The following is a 24,537-nucleotide window of genomic DNA, read 5'->3' as shown; positions in this document are numbered from 1 at the left end:
ATGAGTGTGCACGTCTGAACATCAGCGAGTTACCAGGCTCATCTGAAATAGACAATCGGGTGAACAGCTCGACCAACCACTCAGACCGAGTCCACGGTGTCGTTGAAGGCAAGTAACATACGGAGATAGCACCATAGCAGCAGCTAATACAAGTTTTACACTCCACTCAACTGGTCCAACACTACTAGTACTGTAGCTATCCGGTGAATTGAAGTTCAATACTGCTTTCCCCATTTGCTGCAGTCACTAGCAGGTGCCATCAGAGTTCTTATGTCCAATCCGCTAGCTCCTTATCACTACCCGAGAGGCCAAGGGCAAAGTTATGAGATTGGAATTGAATTTGTGAACTCTAGCAACTCTGAATGTGTTGGATTGCATTGCGTCGATCGGCTGTCTAGTTCTCTCCTGCTTCACTTGTCACTCATGTACTGGAAGCATCTTTCCCTGGCAGGCTGGCATAGATACTATGAATGTACAAAATAGCACGTTGTGGTACCACAGCCACTTTGGAGCACCAATTGACCTATGTACTGAATATGCCACACTTCCTGTCAGAAATTCCATGTCAAAACCTGACAGCACAAACATAATTGGCGGTGCCATTCGCCCAGTTGTTGCATTGCTGCTTCTTACGGTGGGCGTTTTCTGCCACTAGCGTAGGAGAGCGAGGGTGGTTTCATTTTTAATCCCCATACATATAAAATATATATAGCACCTTTATATAATAATAAATACTTAGAACCTAATATCTAAAAAATATAATATTAATAATAATAGAAAAAGAATATAATATATTTATAAATATATAATTAAACTTTATACTATATAAATAAAATTAAAAGGTATTACTTTTAATAATATTATATTAAAAAGTTAGTAAAATAGTTATATAATAAAATTAAAATAAATATTTAAAATAGCTTTTATAAAAGGAAGAATTCTATAATATATAAAATTTAATAAACTAGTTTTTATTAATATATTTATTATATAACTATTTAAATCTACTTTTATTAAATAAATTAAATATATTATAATTTTTATTTTAAATATATAGTTATTAATAGAATAACAATATTATAATAATAAACTTATTTAAGAAAGCCTTTTATATAAATTCTATAAAAGATTAAAACTCTTTTAAAAATAAAATAAAGTTTATTTATTATATATTAAATAAATATTATATAAAGAAAGTAATAGTCTAAATATTTAAAAATTAAATCCTTTTTTTTAAATTTATTACTTTATTATTAAGAATTTATCTACTTTTATATAATATATAAGAAATATAATAGAAAAAAGAGCTTTATAAAGAAAGTTAGTAACTTTATATATAGATAAGTTTAAAGGTATATATTAAATAATTATTAATTTTATATTTAAAATATAAACTAATAATTAATTTAAAAGTTAAGAAGATAATAAATAGATAAATAGTTAAATAAAAAATATAATTTGGCTGAAGCCTATAGGAGAGCGAAAATGTCGGCTTGAGAGAATAATGAGACTAAGGACCAGACTACAAGCCCGACGAGCCGTGGACATGTGAGCTGAACGATGATCGGGATACAAGAGTGGTGGAAACTGCACCATGAAGTGAACTAATTTCACACAGCTCACGTCATGCCGCTGAGGCAACCTTGGAACTTACCTGGGTATGTATCATAACTAGGGCCGGCGCCGGATGTTATGCCGCCACGGGGTTGAGTCACGAACCTCTCAGAGCATACAAAGTCGTGATCTCCCCAATTTCTGACCTTGAGGTAAGACAGTAATTATGGTAGTATTTGCGGAGCAAAGTCGTCGTCGAGATCGTTGCGATGAGTTTCTCGCTGATGACGCTGAGCGGTACCCAGATATGGATCACATCAATTAATGACATTCTATGTGTATTCCTTCCTGTGGATTCCAACATTTGAAGCCAAGGATCAAGTCATTTTCCATCATCCAGCAGTTTGATTAGAATATCTCGCACCGAGCACCCTGTGCTACTCAGTTGATGTCGTGCTTGATCAACCCAATACTTGCCAGAGTGGGTTCCAAGTTGTGTGTGCTCAAGAAGCTTGTGAGGAATTCCCGTGAGCGTGCGGCATCTCTGTGATCGTGCGACGCTGTGGTCACCTGAGTCGTCAGTGTCAGAGCTACCCCCCGATGGCTATGTGGACCTTGGCATTCAGCCCCGTTGTATTCCTAACCATATGCATGTCTGGACTGACATCGAGGCTGAGGTTTGTGCGGCTCCGTAATTGGTGTATGGTATGCAAGCCTTACAATCCGCGTTGGACGGGAGGAAGCTTCATCATAGGAGAAGGGCTCAACCGGAAGATTAACTTGCTTGACGATACGGGATTCAACATTTGTGTATGACATCGGAAATGTGCCTTATGGCAAAGCGGTGAGCAGATGCGGGTTCAAGCCCCCATAGCTGCCAATGCATCCGGCATGGGATCACACCGCAATGACAATTAAATCGTTGACACTAGAACCCGACCAGAAGTATAAAAAAGTCGGGTCCAATTACAACCTACACGGGATCATGTGCTGGTGATCCGTCTGACGAAACAGTACACAGGCACAGAGGCATTGCGCGCAAACTCAAAATAAGAGGCAAGCGAGTGTTTGCTACACTGGTACTATAGAAGAAAGAGTGGCTTGCTAGACGGTTCAGCCTCACGGGAGCTTGCAATATTTGACATAGCCTTGAGCAACGTCTCGAAAAGTCTTGCACCACGATATGTTCCGTTTCCTCACTCTGTACTCCGCAAACATGTTTATTCCACATCCAAGCCCTCTTTTTAACTTCTGTTCACGTTCGTCTTCGATAAATCTTTGGTGTCTTCACACCCATGTATCACCGGATCTTGTCAAGCTTGGACTACAAGAGACAGGATGCGAGTTTCCGAGATGTGATATAATTAGCACTTCCTCATCCTTTCCTCGGGTCCTCTCTAGCCCTGCCACATTTACATTCGCAGCCAAAACGTATCCATTGAAGGAATAGCCGCCCGGATTTTCCAAGCCACAGTGAGTAGAAGCACATACCCTTGTTTGTTTTAACACGGTTTGTCATTGGACTTGAGCTGTAGAGTAGGGCTGATAACAAGATAGTTCCACCTCTTATGCTCCTTTGGGCACCCCGAGTACCGTTCACATTCAAAATGCACCTCTCCGACATATCTCCTGAGCCACCCGTGCTCGAGTCAAACAGCACAGATGGCACCAACAGCTCGGTTCCCTCGCCCTTGCCAGTCACAGGAGGAGGCTGTGATCATTGTGTTGATCGGAAGATCTTGTTTATCATATCCGGCGTGCTTGCTGGAACTGTTATAGCTGGCATCGTTGTGTTTGTCTTGTACCGGAAACGAGCGAAACGGAAGGAACGAGAAGCTGGAAATGTGAGCATTGACATTTCGCGCGGGACCAAGCGAAAGTGAAAGCCTTGTCGAAGAGCACTTGATGACGCCGGCATTGGGGACTTGAAGTTTCTAGCACATGAATAATGGCGACAGCGCAATGCCATCGAACGGGGAACTAAATCTGCGGGAGTGTACCGTCGCATCTTTCTGTCTTGCAGTCCTACTGGCAGTTATTCAATTAGACAGGAAAACAATCAATTCCTCCCTCATGCCTCCCATGATTATCTTGATAATTGAACCATCGCTTTCTTCTTGTCCGTTCAGTGCCTGGCACAATGAGTTACGAGATCCAAATGTCGCACAGAACTTCGAGCAAATGTAAAAATTGCGGGCCGATGTTACCGAGTCTCGAACGTTTCGAGGAACCTGTTTGCTTTTTTGTTTGCTTTGCTTCGCACCAAGACCTCGTTGTCGCACATGTGGTGATAAGTGTGGAAATTAACGGCCGCCCCAACCAGGCGTTGATCACACCATACGACATATCCGTACAACTCCTGCTACCAAACACAGCCCGGGGGCTGGGACGCTTGCAAAGCACGTGGTCAAATTGAAGTGACAGCCGGCTGAGAAACCCGAGAAGCCTCGCCATGTGGTGTGTGTCTGTCGAAAGCAATCAAGGACAGCCAGTGACTGATGTATGTAGTGGAACAGGACTTTTGTTCATGTTTTGCACGTCCTCCTATTCGTGTATTGCGGAGCAGCGCCTCAAGTTCCCGGCCCTCTGTCTGATTCTAGTAATAATATCACCCGAGCTGCTTCGCTAAGGCCTTCAGCTCCTGCGAGTATCGTCACCTATCCCCAGTCCAAACCCAAGTTTTCGTCCAAATTCGAAGACGACAACAGGATTATTGGTACGGAGGGTCTTCCACATTCTCATAATCTGCAAATATAATTCCGGCGCTAATTATTTAGGTAGGAGACAGCTCGGATATCGACTAGAGAAAAGCCCTACCCCGCCAGCATGATCAATTACATCCCCCCTGAGTTCTACGAGGACCTTTCAACCAGGGATGGTCCTGTGGGGTGTAATGGCCCGGACTGTAGCCTGAATGGCTCTGCAGCTATCAATAATGCCGAGGACCAATGGAATAAATTTTCTCATGGTGCGCGAGTGGGAATTATTGTTGGAACCGCCGTTGGAGCAACACTGCTGCTTTCTATCGTGGCTTGCTGTGTCTGGCGGTGTTGTCGCAAACGGCGTCGCGCCTAGGTATGGTGTTTTCTTTCAAATTGCCCACGGGCTCATGGCTAAGAAGTTCCTGGCTGACGTTGTATTAAGTACCTCTCAGTCCATTAGAGGTCTTGCTGATGAAGGCATCTGATTTTTCGATTAACCTCACATACACACGAGTTTCTTTCGAGTCTGCGGACAGGGCATCATATGATCAGCTTGCGGGGCGAGCTTGAAGATCGAAAGTATTCTCACTCAGATGGAAGTACAACCTAGCCGGATGTGATATAGCAGAAGTTTACATGTTTCCCTAGAATAACATGAGATATTTATTACAGTTTGACCTGATGGCGGCCGGCACTGGGAGACAAGGGTGCCTCACAGACTAATGCTGGCCGTTGAAACCTGAGACAACCGAGGCCTGGAAGCAAATGACTACGCACGCTCAACTCATCAATAGAAATACACTCATTGTTCCTTGGAAATCCCTTCCTGGCGCTTCGCGAACTGGTCCTCCATCGGCCTCCCATGCAGAAGATTATGGACATTCAACCTAGCGCTCCACACCAGATTCGGCGATTCTCCCACCTCCCGGATGCCATCCCCATCCTCCACGGTCTCAATGTCAGAGCCCGCCGCCTTGCGCCCGCGCGGCTTGTGCTGAGAGAACAGGGGCGGGTTGACGCTCAGACACCGCATGTTGGCACCCGGATAACCAGGCGGGCCATCCACGTCGTCCGGGTTGTCCCATGGCGTGTGGTCGCGGCAGAGGTGGCTCATTGCGTTGTCCAGCTGCTCGATCAACGTGCCGCCGACGCTGAGCGCGTGCAAGACTTTCCTTGCGCCGGCTTGTGACAGTGCGTATGCCTGGCTGCAGGTTGGACCGCCGCTGAAATGCACCCATCGTGTCCCGCGGTACTTGTCGCTTGTGTGTTCAAGGCCGATCCAAGTCTCGGTGATGTCCTTGGGGTCGCTTGGGAGGGTCTCGTCGTCATTCAACGCGTAGTACGTGTATCGTGCCGAGGACAGGTTGTAAATCTCGTGGTGGCCTGGGATCCGCTCGGGAAAGGTCTCGCCGCAATGCCCTAGCCATAGGATATCCCAACCGTCTCCGTACGGTGAAGTGATCTCGTCCCATTTTCTAGTTTTAGGATTGAGCTTTGAGACGAAATCAGGTTCTGTGTGGGCTCTTTCGAGCAACAGTTGCGTCCCCTGCGAGATTGAATCGAGCTGGTCTTTTAACCGCACGTCCCAGTCTGCATCGTCTTCCAAGATGAGGGCACTCGCTATGTTCTCCTCTACCATTCTGAATTCGCGATGTAGTCAGTAAGCCATGTTTCGTCTCTGCTGAGCTAAAGTGCTGGTGAGATACCTACGTTCGAATCACATTCATTTGGCTACGCCAGGACCCGATGCCCCCGTCTCTCCAACCCTTTCTGTCTACACCCAGAGGCAGAGACTTGTCTGGCACGTTGAACCCGCGAATCGCGCTTGTCCATGTGAGCTTGATATCTGTGAGCACGGAAGTGAGAGACAAGGCATCCCGCTTGTCAGTCCGCTCCGGCAGGTTGATAACGAATATCTTCTGGAACCCCAGAGTCTCATTGTGGATGGGCTCATCGTGAATCACGACGTCAGACTCAGTCTCGATGGGAGCCCGAGCGCCGTTGTCGACGGGATTGCTGCTCGATTGTATGCTGAACGAGAAAGCTTGTTTTGCTTTACTGGATTGCGCTGCCTCCTGTTGGTCGCTGGGTGACAAAGAAATCGACCAAAACAAGATGGCTATGGATACATAGGCAGCAATACGAGCATATAAGCTGAATGGAGCCTTTCCGGCCGATCGTTGCCCATTCGCAGTCTTCTGCTGGTTTCCGCCCGACTTTCTAGCCGTGGAGATATGCTCCAAGAGCCGGGTGTCGCTTGCAACAAACCCAGCCAAGAGCAGCCAGACCCACGCTGTCGGTAGTGCAAGCATCTTGCTGCGAGGTGATCGGCCGAATATCCGGATGCCAAGGTGCGAAGGTGAAGAACGGATTGTTCCAATGTTGATCTGGAAAAAGGGCCCGGGAGCCCAGACGGGGCCCTTCGCGACTTTTAAATCTTCCATTGTACCGCCGCCGTGGGCATAGCGGAAACACCTTGGGGCAGAGTCGTTACCAGGAATTCGTCTGTGCTCTCCAACCAGAAATTCAGATGCTTGGCATTTAGCTCGCACTTATGGAGTCAACGGTTTCACTTTTGCCGGCGATACGAGCTTCTGCGGCATAATGAAACATCCAGGGGTCAACGCATCAAAGCAACACTAAAATCGAATGGGGTTAAAAGTGTTCAAGCGTTAAATACCATAAGAGAGGTAGCAGAATTTGAGCAGACGTATCAACAGACTCAGTATTCTACGGTCTGCCGTATCGAGTCTGCGTACCTAAGCAGCTAAGTACGTGGTAACAGCAGCAGAATATATCAGAAGAGGTCGGCTCCGCGGCGGTTGTTTAGAGGGGCACTTAATTCCAGGTGATAGGACATGCACCGTGTCAAGTAAGCTTCCTTCAACTTTTGATCCATATGACTATGCACTGACATATACTGGAATGAGGCGCGAGTAGCAGACCGAAGTTGAGGCGGCATTGACATTTAGATCCTCAATTATGTTTTCTTTTCAATGATCTGCACGCGATTTACTCGACCTGATTTGCATCAACTGTGCGATGCAAAGTTACCGGATCCGTGTTTGGTCTCATACATCCCGTAGCCCTGAAAAGGTCGAACAGTTAATACATCCTAACTTGCATGTGTAAAGTTGGCGATCCGGTGCCCCTTAGCCTTATCTATACGTCACAAGGCTGAGGCCATAACCACCTATCGTATTATAACTATTATTATTAACATCATATTCTTTCCAAGCGCTGGGCCTTAAGTGCTTACCGCCGTATAAAGGCGGCATGTATGTCCTTGGACGTATACGGAATAGAAGTGAAACCACACAAAGTTGGCGATCTAGCGGACTTAAGGAATTTACAGGGCCCAGGTGCCTTCAGTCTTACTTAGGTATGACTGGCTGAATGCGCCTGCCATTGGCATACAGCGATTATCTGAAATACTATAGAGATCATCTAAAGTTTCCATCAGCACGAGATATATCCACCCAATGACACGCTGTATTATGCTGACGGGAAATTGTTCATGCCGGTGCCGGGTGCCCAATGAGATTGAAGCCCAGCCTGCATATATGACCCTGGCGACCTTATTGATGATTCGTCACGAAGCGAGGACAGAATCTGGCTTGTACCACCCCAAAGTTGGTGCTGAGAGGGGTCGATGATCCGATTCTAGTAGGAATTTAGTCGCCATAATTTACCTTATGAGCGAGAGCCTTGCCAAAATCTAGCCCCTCTTGATGATTGACAAAGCTCGGACGACTAAGGCAGATGGACTCCGTTGTGGACCTCTTAAGCCAGCGCTTCCTCCGCACCTGTTCATATCACCTGAGGTTTGGCTTACAATCACTCTCTGATATCCACCGGTTGACAAAAATTGTTGTGCAGGGGAACCTTTGTGCATGACGCTTCGAGTTGGCTGGAGAGCAGCAGCCACCTCTGCCCCTCACTTCCTAAAGTTGCCCACCATCACTCTTTGTCCAGCGTACGGGCGCCTTGGCCCCAGACACTTCTAGTGATCCAGTCTTCAGAGTTCAAAGCCGTTTTCCGACACACAATTCGACCGAATTCAAACCCATTCCAGGATGCCGGTGTGTTCTGATATCCAAGAGCGGCTAGGGAGGCATGAGCAGTGGCTCATTGGCCTCCGTCGAGACCCTGACATGACCCTTGCAAAGATCAGGGGTAGATTAGACACTGACAAGGGTCTCAAGGCTACGTATGTACCCTTACAACTTTACTTTGATGTTATCTGGTGTGACTTACACTTGTGCCGTAGTGCGAGCCAATTGGAGACATTCTTCCGAATCTCAGGGCAGCGGAAGAACCTCTCACGGCATGAGTGGATATCAGTGTTTCGAGCGCTGGATTCCCAGAACGCGATTGGAAATCGCTTTGACGTGTACATCAGCGGGAAGTTGCTCTCTGAGGAGGAATTAAGGAAGAAGCGAAAGAATGCCAAACCGCCTCTACCACTGGCCGAAGATCCCGTTGTTGCCGGTACGTGGTTGAGGGTTCTGGCTGTGGCTATATCAATTACTGACAAAACCTACAACAGACCGGTTGATCAAACACCTTCCAAACGGCGTCACTGTTCAAAAGCTCGCACCACGAGGCTCACCAATGAGAAGCCCTGAACGAAGCATGACTCCGCGGCTAATAGCGCAAGAACTGTTCGATTTGAACCAAGATCTGGGAGCTGCCAGTGGTAGCATGCTTGGTAGCATTGCATCTCACAGCGGCTTGCTCCCGGTCCAGGATGTTATTTTGCACGAACGAGGCATGGGTTCCCACTCGCTTGGGCCTGTGGTTGGGAGTCCAAGCGACCGAAATCAGCCTCAACTTCTTAACTTTGCCTCTAACGTGGAGAAATTCTCGATCCTCCACACAAGCTACGGGTCTCTAGATTTTGAAGTGGATGGTTGGAATTCATTTCCCAACCCTAATAGCCCGGGTGCGTGGGAAAGGCTTATAGGACCACTTTCACCAGGGCCTTTCCCACCAGGTCTACTATCTCCAGGTATGTCTTTCACCTACAAAGTTTTGGATTTGTCTGGACCAGGACGGCGATTTGTGCATAGACCCGTCTACTCACACACCCTCACAGGTACAGCCAGCCAGAACGACTTTTGGGTCCCTGGATTGAATTACACCAGTCCGACCACTATCACCCCGACCCATCGCCCGGATGACCTCAGCCCAATCGAATCCGCGCGCCTCCTCCTTGGAGGCCCAGGCTCAGGGAATCCAAGACGTGCATTGTATGCATCAGATGCGCTTAAACCGACCGCCGAAGAGCTGGTTGACAAGCTCAAGTCACTCGTACTCGCCGACGCGGATAGTGTCTTTTGCAGACAGTACGATGTTGTTGATGGAACCAGAGTATTCACTGATCAGTTCATCGAACTGCTACTCTTCTCCGTGGCCAACAATTTCGCGGGGATTGATCAGACGCCGGTAGACCTCATCATCAAGTTCATCAACGACCACGAGCCTGCACGACGGAGTGTCTTACGACATCTTAGAACCGGAGCCTCGACAGTCTATGCGAGGGCCTTGGCAGAGACGCTGTTGAAAGCTGCGATCACGGCGGGTGATGCAAGAACCGTTCACGACCTCCTTGCATTGAAAATTGTCCGGCCAGATGATATCATATTTGTCGACCATGATCGTGACGAGGATGTGCGTCGAATGGCAGCCACTGAACGGGCAGCAGTGCTGCGCCAACTCGAAATCCTGGAACTGCTGCTACGCTTCGGTGCTGACGTAAACAAAACCTGCAAACCAGCTTGGTATCAGCGGGAGAGAGGAGCTCTCGAATGTGCAATCGGAATTTGGGATGACTATCGTCGACCTGAGATTAGGCTTGTGGATTTGCTTCTGGACAACGGTGCCACGGTAAGAGCCAGGCTCTTGGACGCCGCAGTTCGCTGGGGAGACACAACACTGGTGGACAAACTCGTGTCAAAGATCTCTCCAGCAGACCATGCATATTTCTTCCGTCAGTACACGATCATTGCTGCGGCCCATTACCTGAAGAACGATTCAGGCTACAGATTTGTCCGACAAATGATGCAAACATGTCAAGGTATGCACGACAGTGCGTGTTTCAATTCCGAGGGCGACAGGCTTGCGCATGCGATGGGCCAAGCAGCGAGGAGAAATAATCGTGATCTCGTCGATTTACTGCTCCCCCATGTGGACCAAAAAGGACGCGACTGGGCGCTTACCGCAGCAGCGCGATTCGGAAGCCGCAGCTTAGTGCAATTCCTTCTTGAGCATGGGGCATGCGTAAACGGGCAACCGTACAGATTAGACAGTGACACCTACCAGACCACTCCTTTGGCTGAAGCTATCCGGAAGAGCGATGATGAGCTCATTGAAATATTCGTGAGAGAAGGCGCTTGGAAAGAAATTGACCAGCCTGATCGCCTGCGGGCAATACTAAGCGCCGTTGTCGACTCCGGCAGCTCGGCCTACCTCGACCAAGTTCTAGGGTTGGTCAGGGCTCCGGGATCGGCGGCCCTAGATCAAGCCCTCTTCTGCGCTATAAAGGCATGCCATCAAGAAATCGCGTTGAAGTTGCTGGAGGCTGGTGCTAATCCAGTAGCATCCGACAACGGTCGAGAAAAATCGCTCCTGGAGGCCTTGCGAATCAAAAGTCACTCTATCACCTGGGCAATGCTGGAATCCGACATGGCAGTTGAAGATTTGATGGACGAGGAAGTCTTGGAGGCAGCAATATCATGGGGGGATCTGAAGATTATCAGAGCACTATTCTGCGCTGGCAACGGCGTCAACACATACTGGGGTCGCCCTCCTCTTTCGTTCGCAATCAAGGCTGGCAACAGGTCACTTATTGATTTCATGATCAGTCTCGGTGCTGATTTGAACATAAATCCTGCGAAGAAACCATCTCTCCGACCATCCCCCGGGCGGCAGGGCTTTTACAAAGTTTCTGATGGCCGGCCTGTCTTTGTCACCGATGGCTCTGAGCGTTTCTCCTCACCACTGGCTGCTGCCGCTCTGGTTCGAGATGATGCAATACTCAGCTATCTACTTGATCATGGAGCAGATCCGGCAGACGAGCAAGCCATTCTGAACGCGGTGATTCATGATCGAAGCCTGTTGAGTCTTATACTTGAAAGCTTTCGACAGCGATATCCTCGGGGGCGTACTGGATTTGGTGGCAAGGTTTTACTACACGCGCTCAAGACACGTGATGAGGCAGCCTTGGACCTATTACTCGGAGTAGGCTTTGACGTCAACCACGTTGTCGATGACCATGAGACGTATATTATGGTGAGTGCACTCGGGTTTGCTGTCAAGCACTACCAGAATCGTCTTGCGACAATCTCAAAGTTGCTAGATTCTGGAGGCGATCCAAATTCCACAACGAGCATGACTGGGATGGGAGATGACCGAATCGGACCAATCCTACTGGCTGGTGAATTTCAAAGTGTTAGTATGAGGATCACTACCAGGCAAACGGCATTGCTGGATGCTATAGAGACAGAAAGCCTGCCGCTGGTAGAGCTGCTCGTTTCTAGAGGGGCGGACATCCACAAAGAAGCTAAATTGGGCCTGAGACGCACGCCCTTGCAAAAGGCCTGCGAGGTTGGAAGCCATAGTATTGTGGACTTCCTGCTTGGTCACAAGGTGGACGTGAACGCAGCTCCGGCGGCCCGTCACGGCGCCACTGCACTTCAATTGGCAGCGAAAACTGGTTCTCTGAGGATGGCAAAGAAATTGCTCGACTTGGGCGCCAAAGTGGATGCCCCAGGCGTACGGGCCGGGGGACGCTCTGCTATCGAGTACGCGGCTGAGTACGGTCGACTCGATATGATTCTGTTGCTGTTCAATGCCGGGGGTGGGGAGTTTGTTCCCGACCAGTGTACGAGCGCGATTGCGCTGGCAGAAGAGACTGGGCATTGGGCTTGTGCTGGCTTGCTTGTGAACCTTTCGACCCGGAATCAGGCGTTCTTGGATGCCAACAGGCATTAATGTAGTTAGCCGTGAATTTGGATGAACAGACATGTGTTGCAGGTCTAGATCGTTCACTCTTTGTACAAAAATATTTGGGAATCGTTATTCTGTAAAAATGCCACTTCTTTGGTTCTATTACTGTCCAGGTGGTGTTGGCCTCATTCCTGATCTCCCACAACATACAGACCTGTGGGTCTAACAGGTGGTAGACCTTGCGACACAAAACAACATGCTGTTACGTCCAGAAATCCACGTTCTTGGAAGCTGGAATACCCATACCTAGGTATCATACGATAATAATATTGAAGGGGCACAGTCCATGCGTCAGGCGCCTAATAAGTACCCATGTGTGTAATACTCCGTAATACTAGGTAGCTTTCTGAAATGGAGGGCTCTGTGTGAACTCACCGCCACCCTGTGAGCCATCTTCGTGACATCGATATAAGCACAAAGTGGAACGGGACAGCATGGGTCCAACCATGTGGCCGAGAGCCCGTCAGTCCTTAATTGTTCTATCTATCGAATAGTCAATGCAGGTACCGATAAGATAAATTAGAGCGACCGTGACCCCGCGCTTCGGCATGGCGTCGCGGCAGCTGGCCAGCGGAAAGGGATTACAAAAGGGTGGAGGTATCACTGAATCGTGCTCATTCTCGATTAGGACGAGAGATAATGAAGCTGGGCCTGGCCCCACAGTTTTCGGAATGTGATGTTATCGATTCAATATTAATTGTAGCGGACAGTGTTAACTCTTGGAACGGAGTTTATCCAGATCATACTCTATTAGCCTTAGAAGGCGACATGCTTGGTGCAGTGAATGCGAGTCGACAATAACTAAGCAATTTGAAAGCCTATCTAGCCAATAATCTTTAGAGGTCGGTCAGGCAGCTAGACCATGCACAGTTACAGCGGCAATGGTCTGCGCCACGGGCAAGTATGCTATCTGGCATATCTATTAACGGAGGCCCTAGGGCATCCCCACTGCACCGGTCTCCATCTGGCTACGGAGTACGACGGTCACATTGAGAGTGACGGCGGGTCGCTAAACCCATCTAGGGAGGTGTTTGCGCTCCAAGCATAATTGTAGTGGTATTTAGGGGCAAGTTAGCGCTTTTCTCACTATAATATACCTAATTTGGACAATGTATGCGCTTCCAACATTGTCAACTTCACGATTGATACCAAGGCCTCAGTGCAGGATGAGAAGTGACCAGAAGTGTATATATCGGGCATGATCGACTCGAGCCCGCGTCTTGGGCTAACCTTAATTGCACACAAGCATCATGCCGGCGAAGTCATCATTGAATACCCTATGCGCGGCCGCACTCCTGGCGTTCCTTGGCGGAACTCTGGGAGTAAGCGGCGCCGACTGCAACTCGACAGTGGACAACGCTCAGCCCAGCACCGACGATACCTTGACGAGAATCCGCTTTGTCCAGAACATGACTGCTTCTCAGGCCGACTTTGTGGTTCGCAACGCCAGTGTCTTCACTGCAGCGGAACGATCGTCCTCTACTGCCAGTGGCTTTGCGGTAAAAGATGGGAAGTTCGTGGCCGTCTCCTCCAACGATGCCGAACTCGAGCCTTTCATTGGTTCCGCGACGGTGGTGAAGGACATGGCTGGAGCACCAGTCGCCCCAGGACTGTTTGACACGCACATTCACCATATTCCCGGCGGAAGAATGCTTCTCAAGGAGTTGACATTCTCATCAGATCTTCCACTTGACGACATGCTGGATCTGATCAACTCCTACTCGGCCAACTTAACTAATGCTTCCGCCTGGGTCACCGGTGGAAGCTGGGGAAGCACCCTTTTGTCACAGATCTCCACTACCGCCGCCCTGAAGCGCCTCGACGAAGTCTCCAACGGCCATCCCGTTCTCCTCAATGACGACAGCCACCATAACGTATGGGTAAATACTCTTGGCCTGGAGGCAGCGGGGATACCTACCGAGGGAGCCACCGGAGTCCTCATCGAAGGTGCAGCGGCGCCCGCCCGTGCAGCACAAGCGGCAGCGGAGCCAGACACTCTGGAAGACCAAAAGAACTACGCCTTGAGGGCATGGGAACTCCTGCACTCCTTCGGAGTCACCTCCATCCAGGATGCCGCCGTCACTACATCGAACCTAGACGCCATGGTTGCCCTCGACGAGGAGAGCCGGCTCAAGGGCTGGGTTTCAAGCTGTCTCGCCATGGATGGCGGATTTGCCGAGCCCAACGTGAAGCAGTCAGACTTCGACCAGCACGCCCGCGAGCTGGCCCGCGACCGCGTGCGCACCAACTTCACCAAGCTCGTCCTGGACGGCGTCCCGCCGACGCAGACGGCCGGGTTCCTCGAAGCATACCTGCCCACGCCGGAACACGGCTGCAACTACCACGGCGTGGTGTACAACACGACAGAAGAGCTGGTCGAGACCCTGCGGCTGTACCGCGAACAGGGCCGCCACACCAAGATCCACTGCACCGGCGACTGGTCGGTCCGCGTCGCGATGGACGCCTTCGAGGTGATGCGCACCGAGGGCTCGACCCAGCGCTACCAGATCGCACACGGCCAGTTCGTCACGCCCGAGGACCGCCAGCGCATGGCGACCCTCAATGTCTACGCCGACGTGTCGCCGTTCATCTGGTACCCAGGGGTGATCCCCTCAGCCATCGCCGCCGTGCTGCCCGAGGAGGTTGCTTCCAAGATGCAGCCCAACCGCCACCTCCTCGACCTCGGCGTCCTCGTCGCTGCTGGGTCCGACTGGCCCGTCAGTGCTGACCCCAACCCGTGGCAGGGGATCGGCGGCCTCGTCACCCGACAGGATCCCACGGGCCAGTTCCCCGGCACCCTGTGGGCGGAGCAGGCGGTGACGGTTGAAGAGGCGATCCGCATCTTCAGTATCAACGGCGCCAAGGCTGCCGGGCTTGACGATGTCGTTGGTTCGATCGAAGTCGGCAAGGCTGCCAACTTCCTTTTCATTGATCGCGACCCGTTCAAGATTAACGAGACGGAGATCGGGGGGACCAAGGTCCTCAGCACCTACGTTGCTGGCGAAGAAGTCTATTCCAGCTCCGCATGAGGATCTTTCTTTTGACGGCCGTCTTTTTCCGCTCTCTTTGGATGATAACAGTCGTCGCTGTGACCGGAAGCTGTTTCAGGACTGAGGTCGATGGCAGTGTCCAGGCTTGCATCTTATTAGCTTTTTGATATTCTTCCAGGATTTGAATGGTAGTGGCCAGGTCTGAGGATGTAATTTTGTACATAAATATCGAGACCTTGCGCCATGTTGTCCAATTGCAATGCACATACCCTTTATGTTATACATGTGTCCTAAGCTGGAGCCTGAGAACAGTTTGCCCATATTAAGAGTTGAGATAAATTCCCTCTCTTGACTGCAGTGCCAACATCTAAGATCGCCACCAGTCCGGAGCCTGGAGCAGATGGTCGTAGGGAACGGGAAATGAGGCAGACATTACTTATGAGTAATGAAGATTACGTAGTGAAGCATAGATGATTCTTTGAACTGACGGTGCCCCTTAGCCTTGTCTGTACGTCGTAAGGCTGAGTCTATATGCACCTATCGTATTATGACTATCGTTATCGACATTATGTTCTTTTTAAGCGCTAGGTCTTGAGTGCTTACTACCATATGAAGGCGTTATATATGTACTTGGACGTATACGGAATAGAGGTAAAACTATATGTATCTGATAAAGATCCTGCTGGGACTCGCATTTATATGGCTGATATCAAAGATTCGGAATTGGGAGGTGAAACAACAAGCCTGGTACCCACCCAGGGGACCGCGTTGGACGGCCCAGACGACCAGGAAAGCCAGTAGCTCTCACGCACCCGCCTGCTCTCAGCGGAAGAATAATCTCGGCACTTATGGTGCAAGGAAAAAACGTAATTGTTTCGGAACCTGCGGGACAAGGTTCCAGAAGTCGATATTCATATTTGATGTAGGATCAAAGCGCCTGTGACAGGAAGAAACTTTGAAAAATGGAACTGATAGAGGCGGCGAAAAGGGATAGGGGATCTAAGAGTATCTTAAAATTTCAAGGTAGTTTTATTTTTAATCTCTATATATATAAAATATATATAGTACCTTTATATAATAGTAAATACTTAAGACTTAATATTTAAAGAAATATAATATTAATAATAATAAAAAATAATAATAATATATAAGTATATAGTTAAGCTTTATATTATATAAATAAAATTAAAAAGTATTACTTTTAATAATATTATATAAAAATTATTAATATAAATAGCTTAAAGATTAATAATTAATAAAGTAGTTATATAATAAAATTAAAATAATCTTTTAAAATAACTTTTATAAAAAGAATCTTATAATATAAAACTTAATAAACTAATTTTCTTTATTAATATACTTATTATATAACTATTTAAATTTATTTTTATTAAATAAATTAAATATATTATAATCCTTATTTTAAATATATAGCTAATAAAATAATAATATTATAATAATAAATCTATTTAAAAAACTTTTATATAAATTTTATAAAAGATTAAAACTTTTTAAAAGTTAATTAAAGTTTATTTATTATATATTAAATAAATATTATATAAAAAAGTAAAAGTTTAAATATTTAAAAACTAAATATTTTTTTAAATATATTATTTTATTATTAAAGATTTATTTACTTTTATATAATATATAAGAAATATAGTAAAAAAGAAAGCTTTATAAAAAAAGTTAATAACTTTATATATAAATAAATTTAAAGGTATATATTAAGTAATTATTAACTTTATACTTAAAGTATAAATTAATAATTAGTTTAAAAGTTAAAAAGATAATAAATAGATAAATAGTTAAATAAAAAAAATATAATATAGCTAAAGCCCCCCTAAAATTTCTAATCGCCTTAAGTTCTTGTTGCATTTGAAATCCGATCCACCCAGTCACCACGGCTGAGGTGATTGACGTCAGAACTCAGCCTTGGGGCCAGGCTTGAGATCTATGGAGATTATTCTACGTCACGACCTCGGATGTCTAGGCGACCAATTTTAGGAAAGTGGGTGTGAGCTCAGGAGGAGGATGCAGCACGTATTCCCCTCTCACACACCTGGTAGTCAAAGTTTCTCACAGGTGACTGCTCCTCAAGTTGGCACGAGGTTCATGTTTCCCCCACCAAACTGGACCGAGCTTTCCCCATCCGCGGTAGGCCAGAGGCCGTAAGCTTACGGCTGTAAGCTTATGGCTGACGGTGTTGAAACGAAGCCGTCGTACTGGATCCTGTCCCCTGGATCGCTCCAAAACCCAGGCCATTGAACATCACAGACGCCTGTTGAATTTGCACTTGTCAACTGGTGGACACCAACTTAACAACCTTAAATCCTCACATCCGCTATATGCTATGTAAATTGAAAAGCTTAGATCAATCACAAATGGTGTGGATATGCCGAAGGATTCATTATAGCATAAAGTATCAACCTAACCCAAACGAAGTAATCAACGCGTCAGCATGGTCCTCGCGTGTCCACATGCAATAGGGTAGACCAGCGGGTTGGAGCCTTATTGCGCCATCTTTCCTCCCTCGCCCGGTGGAAGAGCGAAGCGGCTTCACGTGCAAAGCAGTAGTCAAGTCAGGTAATTGTTCACAAAGGGTATAAATATCTTACCAGGCACTGGTGAGCTCAATATTCCTCAATTTCTGTCCAGCACGATGTATCAAGCGAAATTGACATCGAGAATTTGAAAAATCCAAGTTCAAACAGCACTGAGTAGGTAGGAGATACTCTGCTCTCAGGCTTCGATTTTAATAACAGGCATGCTGACGATGAGACTACAGACAAAACCCTCAACATCAGCACCATGAGATTCCTGTCCGAGTTGGCCTTTGCGAGCTGTTTGGCCTCCACGGTCCTGGCTCTTCCAAGTATGGCCCCGTCATTGAGTGACAACGTGGACCCGAAGCGCGACGAGCCTCACAGTGGTGAGGTCCATACCGACGGGTTTGGGGTCTGGAAGAAGATTCGTGATGAGGCCGACACCGATGGCCATGGAGTCTGGAAGAAGACTTGCGATGAGGCCGATATTACTGATGGTCATGGGGTCTTCCAAGACCCCTCGCAATGCATGGGGTATTAGGCTGACACCGATGGGCACGGGATCTACAAACCGGTAATGAGATTCATGGCGATGCTGCCTAGAAACAACGGAAGTTTGGCTATCAACTGACTCTTTTGCAAGTTACTGCATAGTGATAAGGAGATAGTTTATGGAAATGAGGCTAGACAACACATGGTGGCTCAACATAGCCCGAGGAAGTGCTGTGAACGAGCGATGGGTCACGCAAAGCTGGGTCAAGTCCAAGATTTTACACCATTTCATCCCCAATAGTACCAGAAGCTACTACTATACCCTTCTCAAGGTATTGTGCATGTAACTAAAGACTAGGCGACCTGCACTCCTGGCCAGGTGGTGTTTGGATGCCGTTAGGGCAATGTCGGGGTTGCGGCCCTTTCCTAAAAACCCAGTCCGCAGCTGGACCTGTAGACTTATCAGCAGCGTTTAGGCCTCCTGTTGGGACATCTGCAAGGAAGGCGCAGTACTTAGTCGCCCTCTGGTACCAACGAAACATGTAGTTGGCATCCTCAGACAGCTCAGCGTTGCTTGACTTGTCGGTGAGAGCATAGGAGTCCTCAGCCCTTTGTGTGTTGTCCAGCCGCAAGTAAACCAAGTTGACATGGCCGAGGCAAGGCGCGGGCGACTGTCTTCTTGCCAGAAAGGACTCGTGAGGTCCTGGTCGTCGTGCAACAGGGTGTGCTTGGCACCGGCATGGTTCTCGTGCATCCCCCGCAAGGCCTTCTGGGGCTGGTCACGGTCCGTGGGGCCACAGATTGTATCCCACCAAATTTGTGAATAGCAGAGATGGAGAGGCAGTTACAAAGGCCTATCCTTCAGTCTTGGGTCCATGTCATTCTTGATGCGCCTCCACCGAGTCTTATAGCGACCCTTTTTCATCGGTTCAATCCGCTTCTCCTTCTCATCGACCTCAGTGTTCCACATGGCCCTGTAGTCAACATCGAGCTTCAAGCTGAGAGGTCCAAGTCCCATCTGCTCACGCACATCGTTCTGCCTCCTGCTGAACTCGATTCCCTTTTGCTGCAATTCATCAAAGTTCAGGTTGGACTCTCCCCAATCCTTGTCGAGATCCATCCCATCGATAAAGTCACACAGATCGCTTGGGTTTTGCAACACGAGCAGCGAACGGGCGAAGTGATGCGGCTTTGGATACGGGATGCCCTTGAGGCTTAGCTCGCAGCAATCCGGACTCGGGTCGATGAAGTAGTCGGATGCAGGGATCAGGATGAAGACGAAGTATACGCCCTTCATTAAGAATGTCGGCCTGGTGTGCCGGAGGGATGTCATGAGCGGCGGGGCGGGGGGCGCCTCTTCAAACCGGGCGTCGTTCTCGAACATCACCCTGGCGTTGTCGAGGGCCTCATCTGGAATGCAGATGTCGATCTCCTGGGATTTACTTGGTTAGTCAAGGTTCAGCTGATGAGGACAAGGCACACGACATACGGTTGAGACCCGCCCTGCGCCAAAATAGCGCAGGGCATACACGCCCGCTACGCACGCCGGTGCGCCTGCCTCTCCCAGGAGACGTATGACCTCCTTCACGTCGTCGGGCGTGACATCGCGGCCTCCATGGGTCCGTAGTCCAGGGAATTCAGGTACTGCGGTGGAGGCAGCGAGGTCCGCCCCTTGGTGAGCTGCTGTACCAGGTCGCCCTGCATCCGACTCGGGGCCGCCCCCAGGGCTCGTAGGGCTCGTGACAGGCTCGTTCGATGCGTCATGGGGGATCTCATCGATTATTTGAGAGTCTCCATCCATTGTGACGTCATTGGTTGGATTCACGCTCTTGTTGATTGTTGGAGAAACGGTCTCAAGATGGCCCATCAAGAGAACCCTTGGGAGGTGATTTGGTTTGTTCTTATGTGGACACGGGGGATGTGCATAAGCAAAAGTAAAGTGGGGCAGCGCAGCAGGAACCCTGGGAGGGTTGCCACAAATGGCCACAAAAGTTAGGTACTTAGTAAGCTTGCTTCTGCAATAGGGTATAAGCCTACTCCGTATAGGCCTGTAGGCCAGGCCAGGCCAGGCCTAGCAAATCCTACGATCCATCCAAGCACCGACCGACGGTTTGATATATGGCCTCTTGTTTTGAGTGAGAATCATGACGCTCTTAAGACAAATAGGATCGCTACTAAATATAAACGATGTGTAGCAGGAAACCTCGGGACTTCCCGTCGCGTCCATCCATCGTGGGCTGGACATGTGTGTACCTAGCGGTCTCAGGGCAAAATGAATTGTGTCGGTGGCTGCAACCGTCCTCGTCGCAGCCTGACCAGGCCAGACTGCCCTGCTGGAGGAAGCCGGCCAGTTGAAACATGATGGAATCAGCTGGAGGAACAAGAAGGTGTGTGACGTGAGGGACAATAGATCTTAATTCAACTGTCCTCTTGTATCGCATAAAAGGGCTGATTCCCGCACTCGACCAACAATCAGAATTCAGCACATCAATCACCTCACGAGCCGGTCTCACAATCTCATTCCTCCATCTGCTGTTGCTTTAAGCGCTTTTTCTAAGAGTCTCAACACACACTCCCTTCAACTCAGGCCGATACTTATATCAATTCACCATGCCTTCTTATACTATGGATCAACTGGATGACCTGGAGGAGCAATCCGAGTCAACGCCCCCGCATTATCAGACATTGGCCCTCGCGCTTGTTTCCGGCCTGCTAGAGGCGAATGCAATCTCGTATGGTGTCATGGGCGGCATGAACTTCTACCTGCGAGGTTCGGGCAGGGCGACTGGTGATATCGACATCGCTGTAGACAACCAACCACGTATGGATAATCTCCTGAATATTTTCAACAACAATCCAGCGTGAGTACTTTTCCAGAACCCTTTGCTCGGCAAGATGAACCACTGACATCGCTTCTTTGTGGTCTAGCATCTGGCGGCCGGCCAGCAGGATGCAATGGGCCTCGGGTGTCGCAAGGCTGTTTGTCAATGTCCAGGGCAGGTTGGCCCAGGTCGACCTGAAGCCAAAGGGTGCCGAAGGGCATCTTATCCCTAGTGATCTCAGTGCTGCCGTCGAGACCCTGGAGATAGCAAGTGGCGCTCGGTGCAAGTTTCTCAGCATCGGCCCTCTCGTGGCGGCTAAGATCAAGGCTCACTACGGCCGGGAGACGAGAGACGACTATGTGGATCTCATGTTTGTCTGCAGGTCCAGCAATTATGCCCCGTTGGTCAGGCGAGCGGCAGGTTCGTTCCGCCCTGAGTGGAAAGCGTGCTTCCTGGAGCGGGTGATCGAGACCGACCCCAGGTACGAGACTCAGGTCCGGTGGGCCTTGGGGATGGATCGTAGCCCTTCCCCTGAAGACAAGGGCTCGCGATCTGGCTCCGATGGCGGCCGCGGCAGTGGAAGCCGTGGGAGTGGCGGAGGATCCTCTCGGCACGGCGGCTCTGCATCCGGCTCCCGTGGCAGTGGAGGTGGAAGCCATTCGAGTAGCGGGGGATCCTCTCGACACAGCGGCTCTGCATCCGGCGGCAGTGGCAGTGGCAGCGGAAGCCGCGGGGGTAGCGGTGGATCCTCTGGAGGCAGCGCTCCACGGGATGGCGACAAGTCCAAAGACGGGTATTGGACGTTCAGCGCAAAGTACAACAAGTGGTATCACCGCTCGGGCGATGGAACCTATAAATGGGCGTAGAGTGTTCCCTACCATGCAGAGGGGAAAGGGCATTTGACTTTTGTTTTTAACCACTGTTTCGGAACTGGCAGAGCTGGTCTCAATCCCTTACATGACACGCTCGTTCATAGATTACCAAAAGACTTGAATATACAAAAATTGTGTACACTGGGCTAAAATTAGGGCCGTTTGGTCCTCTATTATGTGAGGGAAGGGACTACATAGTTGAGCTTTTAAGATGATTATAGCAGACTTTTCTTTCAAGAACAAAATACAAACTCTTTAGGAGTTTAAATCTATAGAAAGACATTAACTAGTTATACTTTTATTCTATATATATATATATATATATATATTAATAACACCGTATAAAGGCGCTATATATATCCTTAGACATATATAGAATAGGAGAATAGAAATTCGCACACCTAGAATTAAAAGGCGTATACTTAAATATAATTAAATAAAGCTATAACTAATTAAAAAACTTTATTTTATTTATTAAACTATTTAAATAATATTTTTTATATTCTACTTAATATATTTAATAAAATCTTCTCTTTCTATCTAATTATATTTACTAACTATTACCTAATTATAAGTTAAATTAATTATTTAAGTAATAAAAATTATTAATTAAAAATTAAATTTTTATTATATTTATTTAAATATTATTTTTTAAATATTATAATTAATAATATAAATATTAAATTACTTTTATAATAGCTAGATAGAAGCTATAGGGAAGCGCCCTAAAAGCACCCTAGTGCCTAATTATACCCCTTTTTAAAATTTATTAAAAGGTAAGTAAAGTTTACTTATCTCTTCTTAAAAAAAAATAAGAATTAATTTTATATTAAATCTAAATCTAATAAATCTTTAAACCTTTTTTAATTTATACTATTATACTTAATATTATAGCCTATTATAATTCTAATTTTTTTTTTTATACTACTTATAATATTATTAAGAATAGATAATTAAAAAAAAAGGTTTTAAATAAGTTTAGATAATAATAAGGGGAGTTTAAATACCCCTTTAATAAATAATACTCTTATTTAAAAATAAAAGTAAAATTAAATCCTTTAATAAAGAATAAATATTTTTAAAGTAGTTAAAATTACTTTAAAAATTAAATTAAAGAATTTAAAGCTAACTAATATTACTTTACTATTTATAATTTATATTTTATAATAATATAATAGTTAAATAATAAACTTTAAAAGAGTTTATATTTTTAATTATAATCCTTTTATAATAATAAAATAAAAGTAATTTATATATTTAATTATATTAATAAAAGTATTAAAACTATTAAAATATTTATATAAAATTTAAAAGAAAGGAGATAAGTTTATATTTAATTATTATAAGTAAAATAAGTTTAAAACTTTTAATAATAACTTTAAAAAGATTTTAAAATATTTTTAAGATTGTTTAAAATTTAATTAATTCTATTTATTAATAAAAAATTAAAACTTTTAATTCTTTTATTAATATTTTAAAACAAAGTTAGAATAAAGGTTAGAAGTAATAATTTTAAAATTAAATTTTTTTAAATTATAAAGTTAAATCTTTTAAAGATTTAAACTAAATATATTTTAAATTTATTAAATATTAAAGATAAAATAATTAAAGTTACTTAAATAATTTAAATTAATATATTTAAATAAATTAAAAAAGTATAAAAAATTAAAAATAAAGTATAAAGGAGGTAATAAAACCCTTAATAAAAGAGAATAAAGGGGAGCCCCTTAAAGTAATATTATAGCTTTTAAAGGAACTTAAAGTTTATTATATATAAAAAATTAGAACTAAAAATCCTAAAATAGGGGCTTATATACTTAATCTAATTAAAATATTTAAAAAAGTAACTTTAAAACTATTTTAAAACTTAATTCTTTTAATAATAATAAAAACTAACTATTTATTATTACTATAATAATATTTATTATTATACTTTAAACTATTTAATATTAATAAAAGTTATAGTATTTATAAATTAAGTTTAAAACTATAATAATTATTAATTAAAGGGCTATTAAAGATAGAGTTAAAATAGAAAGTTAAGGATTATCTTAACTATCTATTAGAATAATATTTAAAATAAAAGAGTTAAATTAATAATTAAAATTAAAAGAAAAAAAATAATAAAAGTTTATAATACCTTTATAATTTTAAAAAAGTAATTATAATATAGAGTTAAAAGTATATTAAAATTAACCTTAATATTTAAATTTAAATAGATTTAATTAATATTTCTTTTATAAGAAAATTTAATTTAAAGAAATTAAAGAAATCCTTAATATTTATTAAAAGAATTAATTATATTTTAGTATTTATTTATAGAATTTTTAAGTCTTTCTTTTAATTAAGGATTATTTTAGAAATTAAAAGAAAGAAATTTAAGATATTCTTATTATTAATTAAAAGTATTTTAAATTTATTTTATTATTAAAAACTTTAAGTTTATAATATTTTTAAATAAAGTTAGAAAGTTATTTAAAAATTAATAATTTTAATAAAATAACTTATATATTATTTAATAAATTATAAAATCCTTTATAAGAAATTAG

At 45.4% G+C, this 24,537-nt stretch overlaps 5 protein-coding genes across 5 annotated transcripts; 3 read left to right on the top strand and 2 right to left on the bottom strand.

The window, feature by feature from the left end:
- Positions 1-5,058: 5,058 nt before the first annotated feature.
- KVR01_011982 (uncharacterized protein) lies at positions 5,059-5,983 on the bottom strand (the record flags this gene model as incomplete). Its single annotated transcript, XM_044792057.1, has 2 exons — positions 5,059-5,896; positions 5,967-5,983. The coding sequence occupies 2 exons, from the start codon at positions 5,981-5,983 to the stop codon at positions 5,059-5,061; spliced, it is 855 nt and encodes a 284-aa protein (XP_044639063.1).
- A 1,828-nt stretch (positions 5,984-7,811) lies between these two features.
- Positions 7,812-12,261, top strand: KVR01_011949 (uncharacterized protein). Its single transcript, XM_044790325.1, has 4 exons — positions 7,812-8,466; positions 8,527-8,747; positions 8,806-9,267; positions 9,355-12,261. The coding sequence occupies exons 1-4, from the start codon at positions 8,333-8,335 to the stop codon at positions 12,249-12,251; spliced, it is 3,714 nt and encodes a 1,237-aa protein (XP_044639030.1). The 5' UTR covers positions 7,812-8,332; the 3' UTR covers positions 12,252-12,261.
- Positions 12,262-13,516: 1,255 nt separating this feature from the next.
- Positions 13,517-15,295, top strand: KVR01_012071 (uncharacterized protein; the record flags this gene model as incomplete). The annotated part of the gene is made up of 1 exon (XM_044794165.1): positions 13,517-15,295. One exon carries the CDS (start codon positions 13,517-13,519, stop codon positions 15,293-15,295), a length of 1,779 nt encoding a protein of 592 aa, XP_044639152.1.
- A 3,252-nt stretch (positions 15,296-18,547) lies between these two features.
- On the bottom strand, positions 18,548-20,166 carry KVR01_011985 (uncharacterized protein). Its single transcript, XM_044783070.1, has 2 exons — positions 19,784-20,166; positions 18,548-19,726 (listed from the first exon to the last, which is right to left on the bottom strand). The coding sequence occupies exons 1-2, from the start codon at positions 20,159-20,161 to the stop codon at positions 19,139-19,141; spliced, it is 966 nt and encodes a 321-aa protein (XP_044639066.1). The 5' UTR covers positions 20,162-20,166; the 3' UTR covers positions 18,548-19,138.
- A 738-nt stretch (positions 20,167-20,904) lies between these two features.
- KVR01_011855 (uncharacterized protein) lies at positions 20,905-21,982 on the top strand (the record flags this gene model as incomplete). Its single annotated transcript, XM_044782303.1, has 2 exons — positions 20,905-21,155; positions 21,223-21,982. 2 exons carry the CDS (start codon positions 20,905-20,907, stop codon positions 21,980-21,982), a joined length of 1,011 nt encoding a protein of 336 aa, XP_044638936.1.
- Positions 21,983-24,537: the final 2,555 nt, after the last annotated feature.

This window comes from Diaporthe batatas (assembly GCF_019321695.1).
Source record: "Diaporthe batatas strain CRI 302-4 chromosome Unknown Contig00017, whole genome shotgun sequence".
NCBI lineage: Eukaryota > Fungi > Ascomycota > Sordariomycetes > Diaporthales > Diaporthaceae > Diaporthe > Diaporthe batatas.
Note: the sequence above shows the minus strand (reverse complement) of the source record. Positions and strands in the feature narration are given on the sequence as shown.

Bases quoted from the DNA above. Each gene is read 5' to 3' on its own strand.
- KVR01_011949 (XM_044790325.1), top strand. From the start codon at position 8,333: ATGCCGGTGTGTTCTGATATCCAAGAGCGGCTAGGGAGGCATGAGCAG. The intron at 8,748-8,805 runs GTACGTGGTTGA...AACCTACAACAG, and splicing joins CGAAGATCCCGTTGTTGCCG to ACCGGTTGATCAAACACCTT. The intron at 9,268-9,354 runs GTATGTCTTTCA...ACACCCTCACAG, and splicing joins ACCAGGTCTACTATCTCCAG to GTACAGCCAGCCAGAACGAC.
- KVR01_011985 (XM_044783070.1), bottom strand. From the start codon at position 20,161: ATGGGCCATCTTGAGACCGTTTCTCCAACAATCAACAAGAGCGTGAAT. The intron at 19,727-19,783 runs GTATGTCGTGTG...AGTAAATCCCAG, and splicing joins GCGCAGGGCGGGTCTCAACC to GAGATCGACATCTGCATTCC.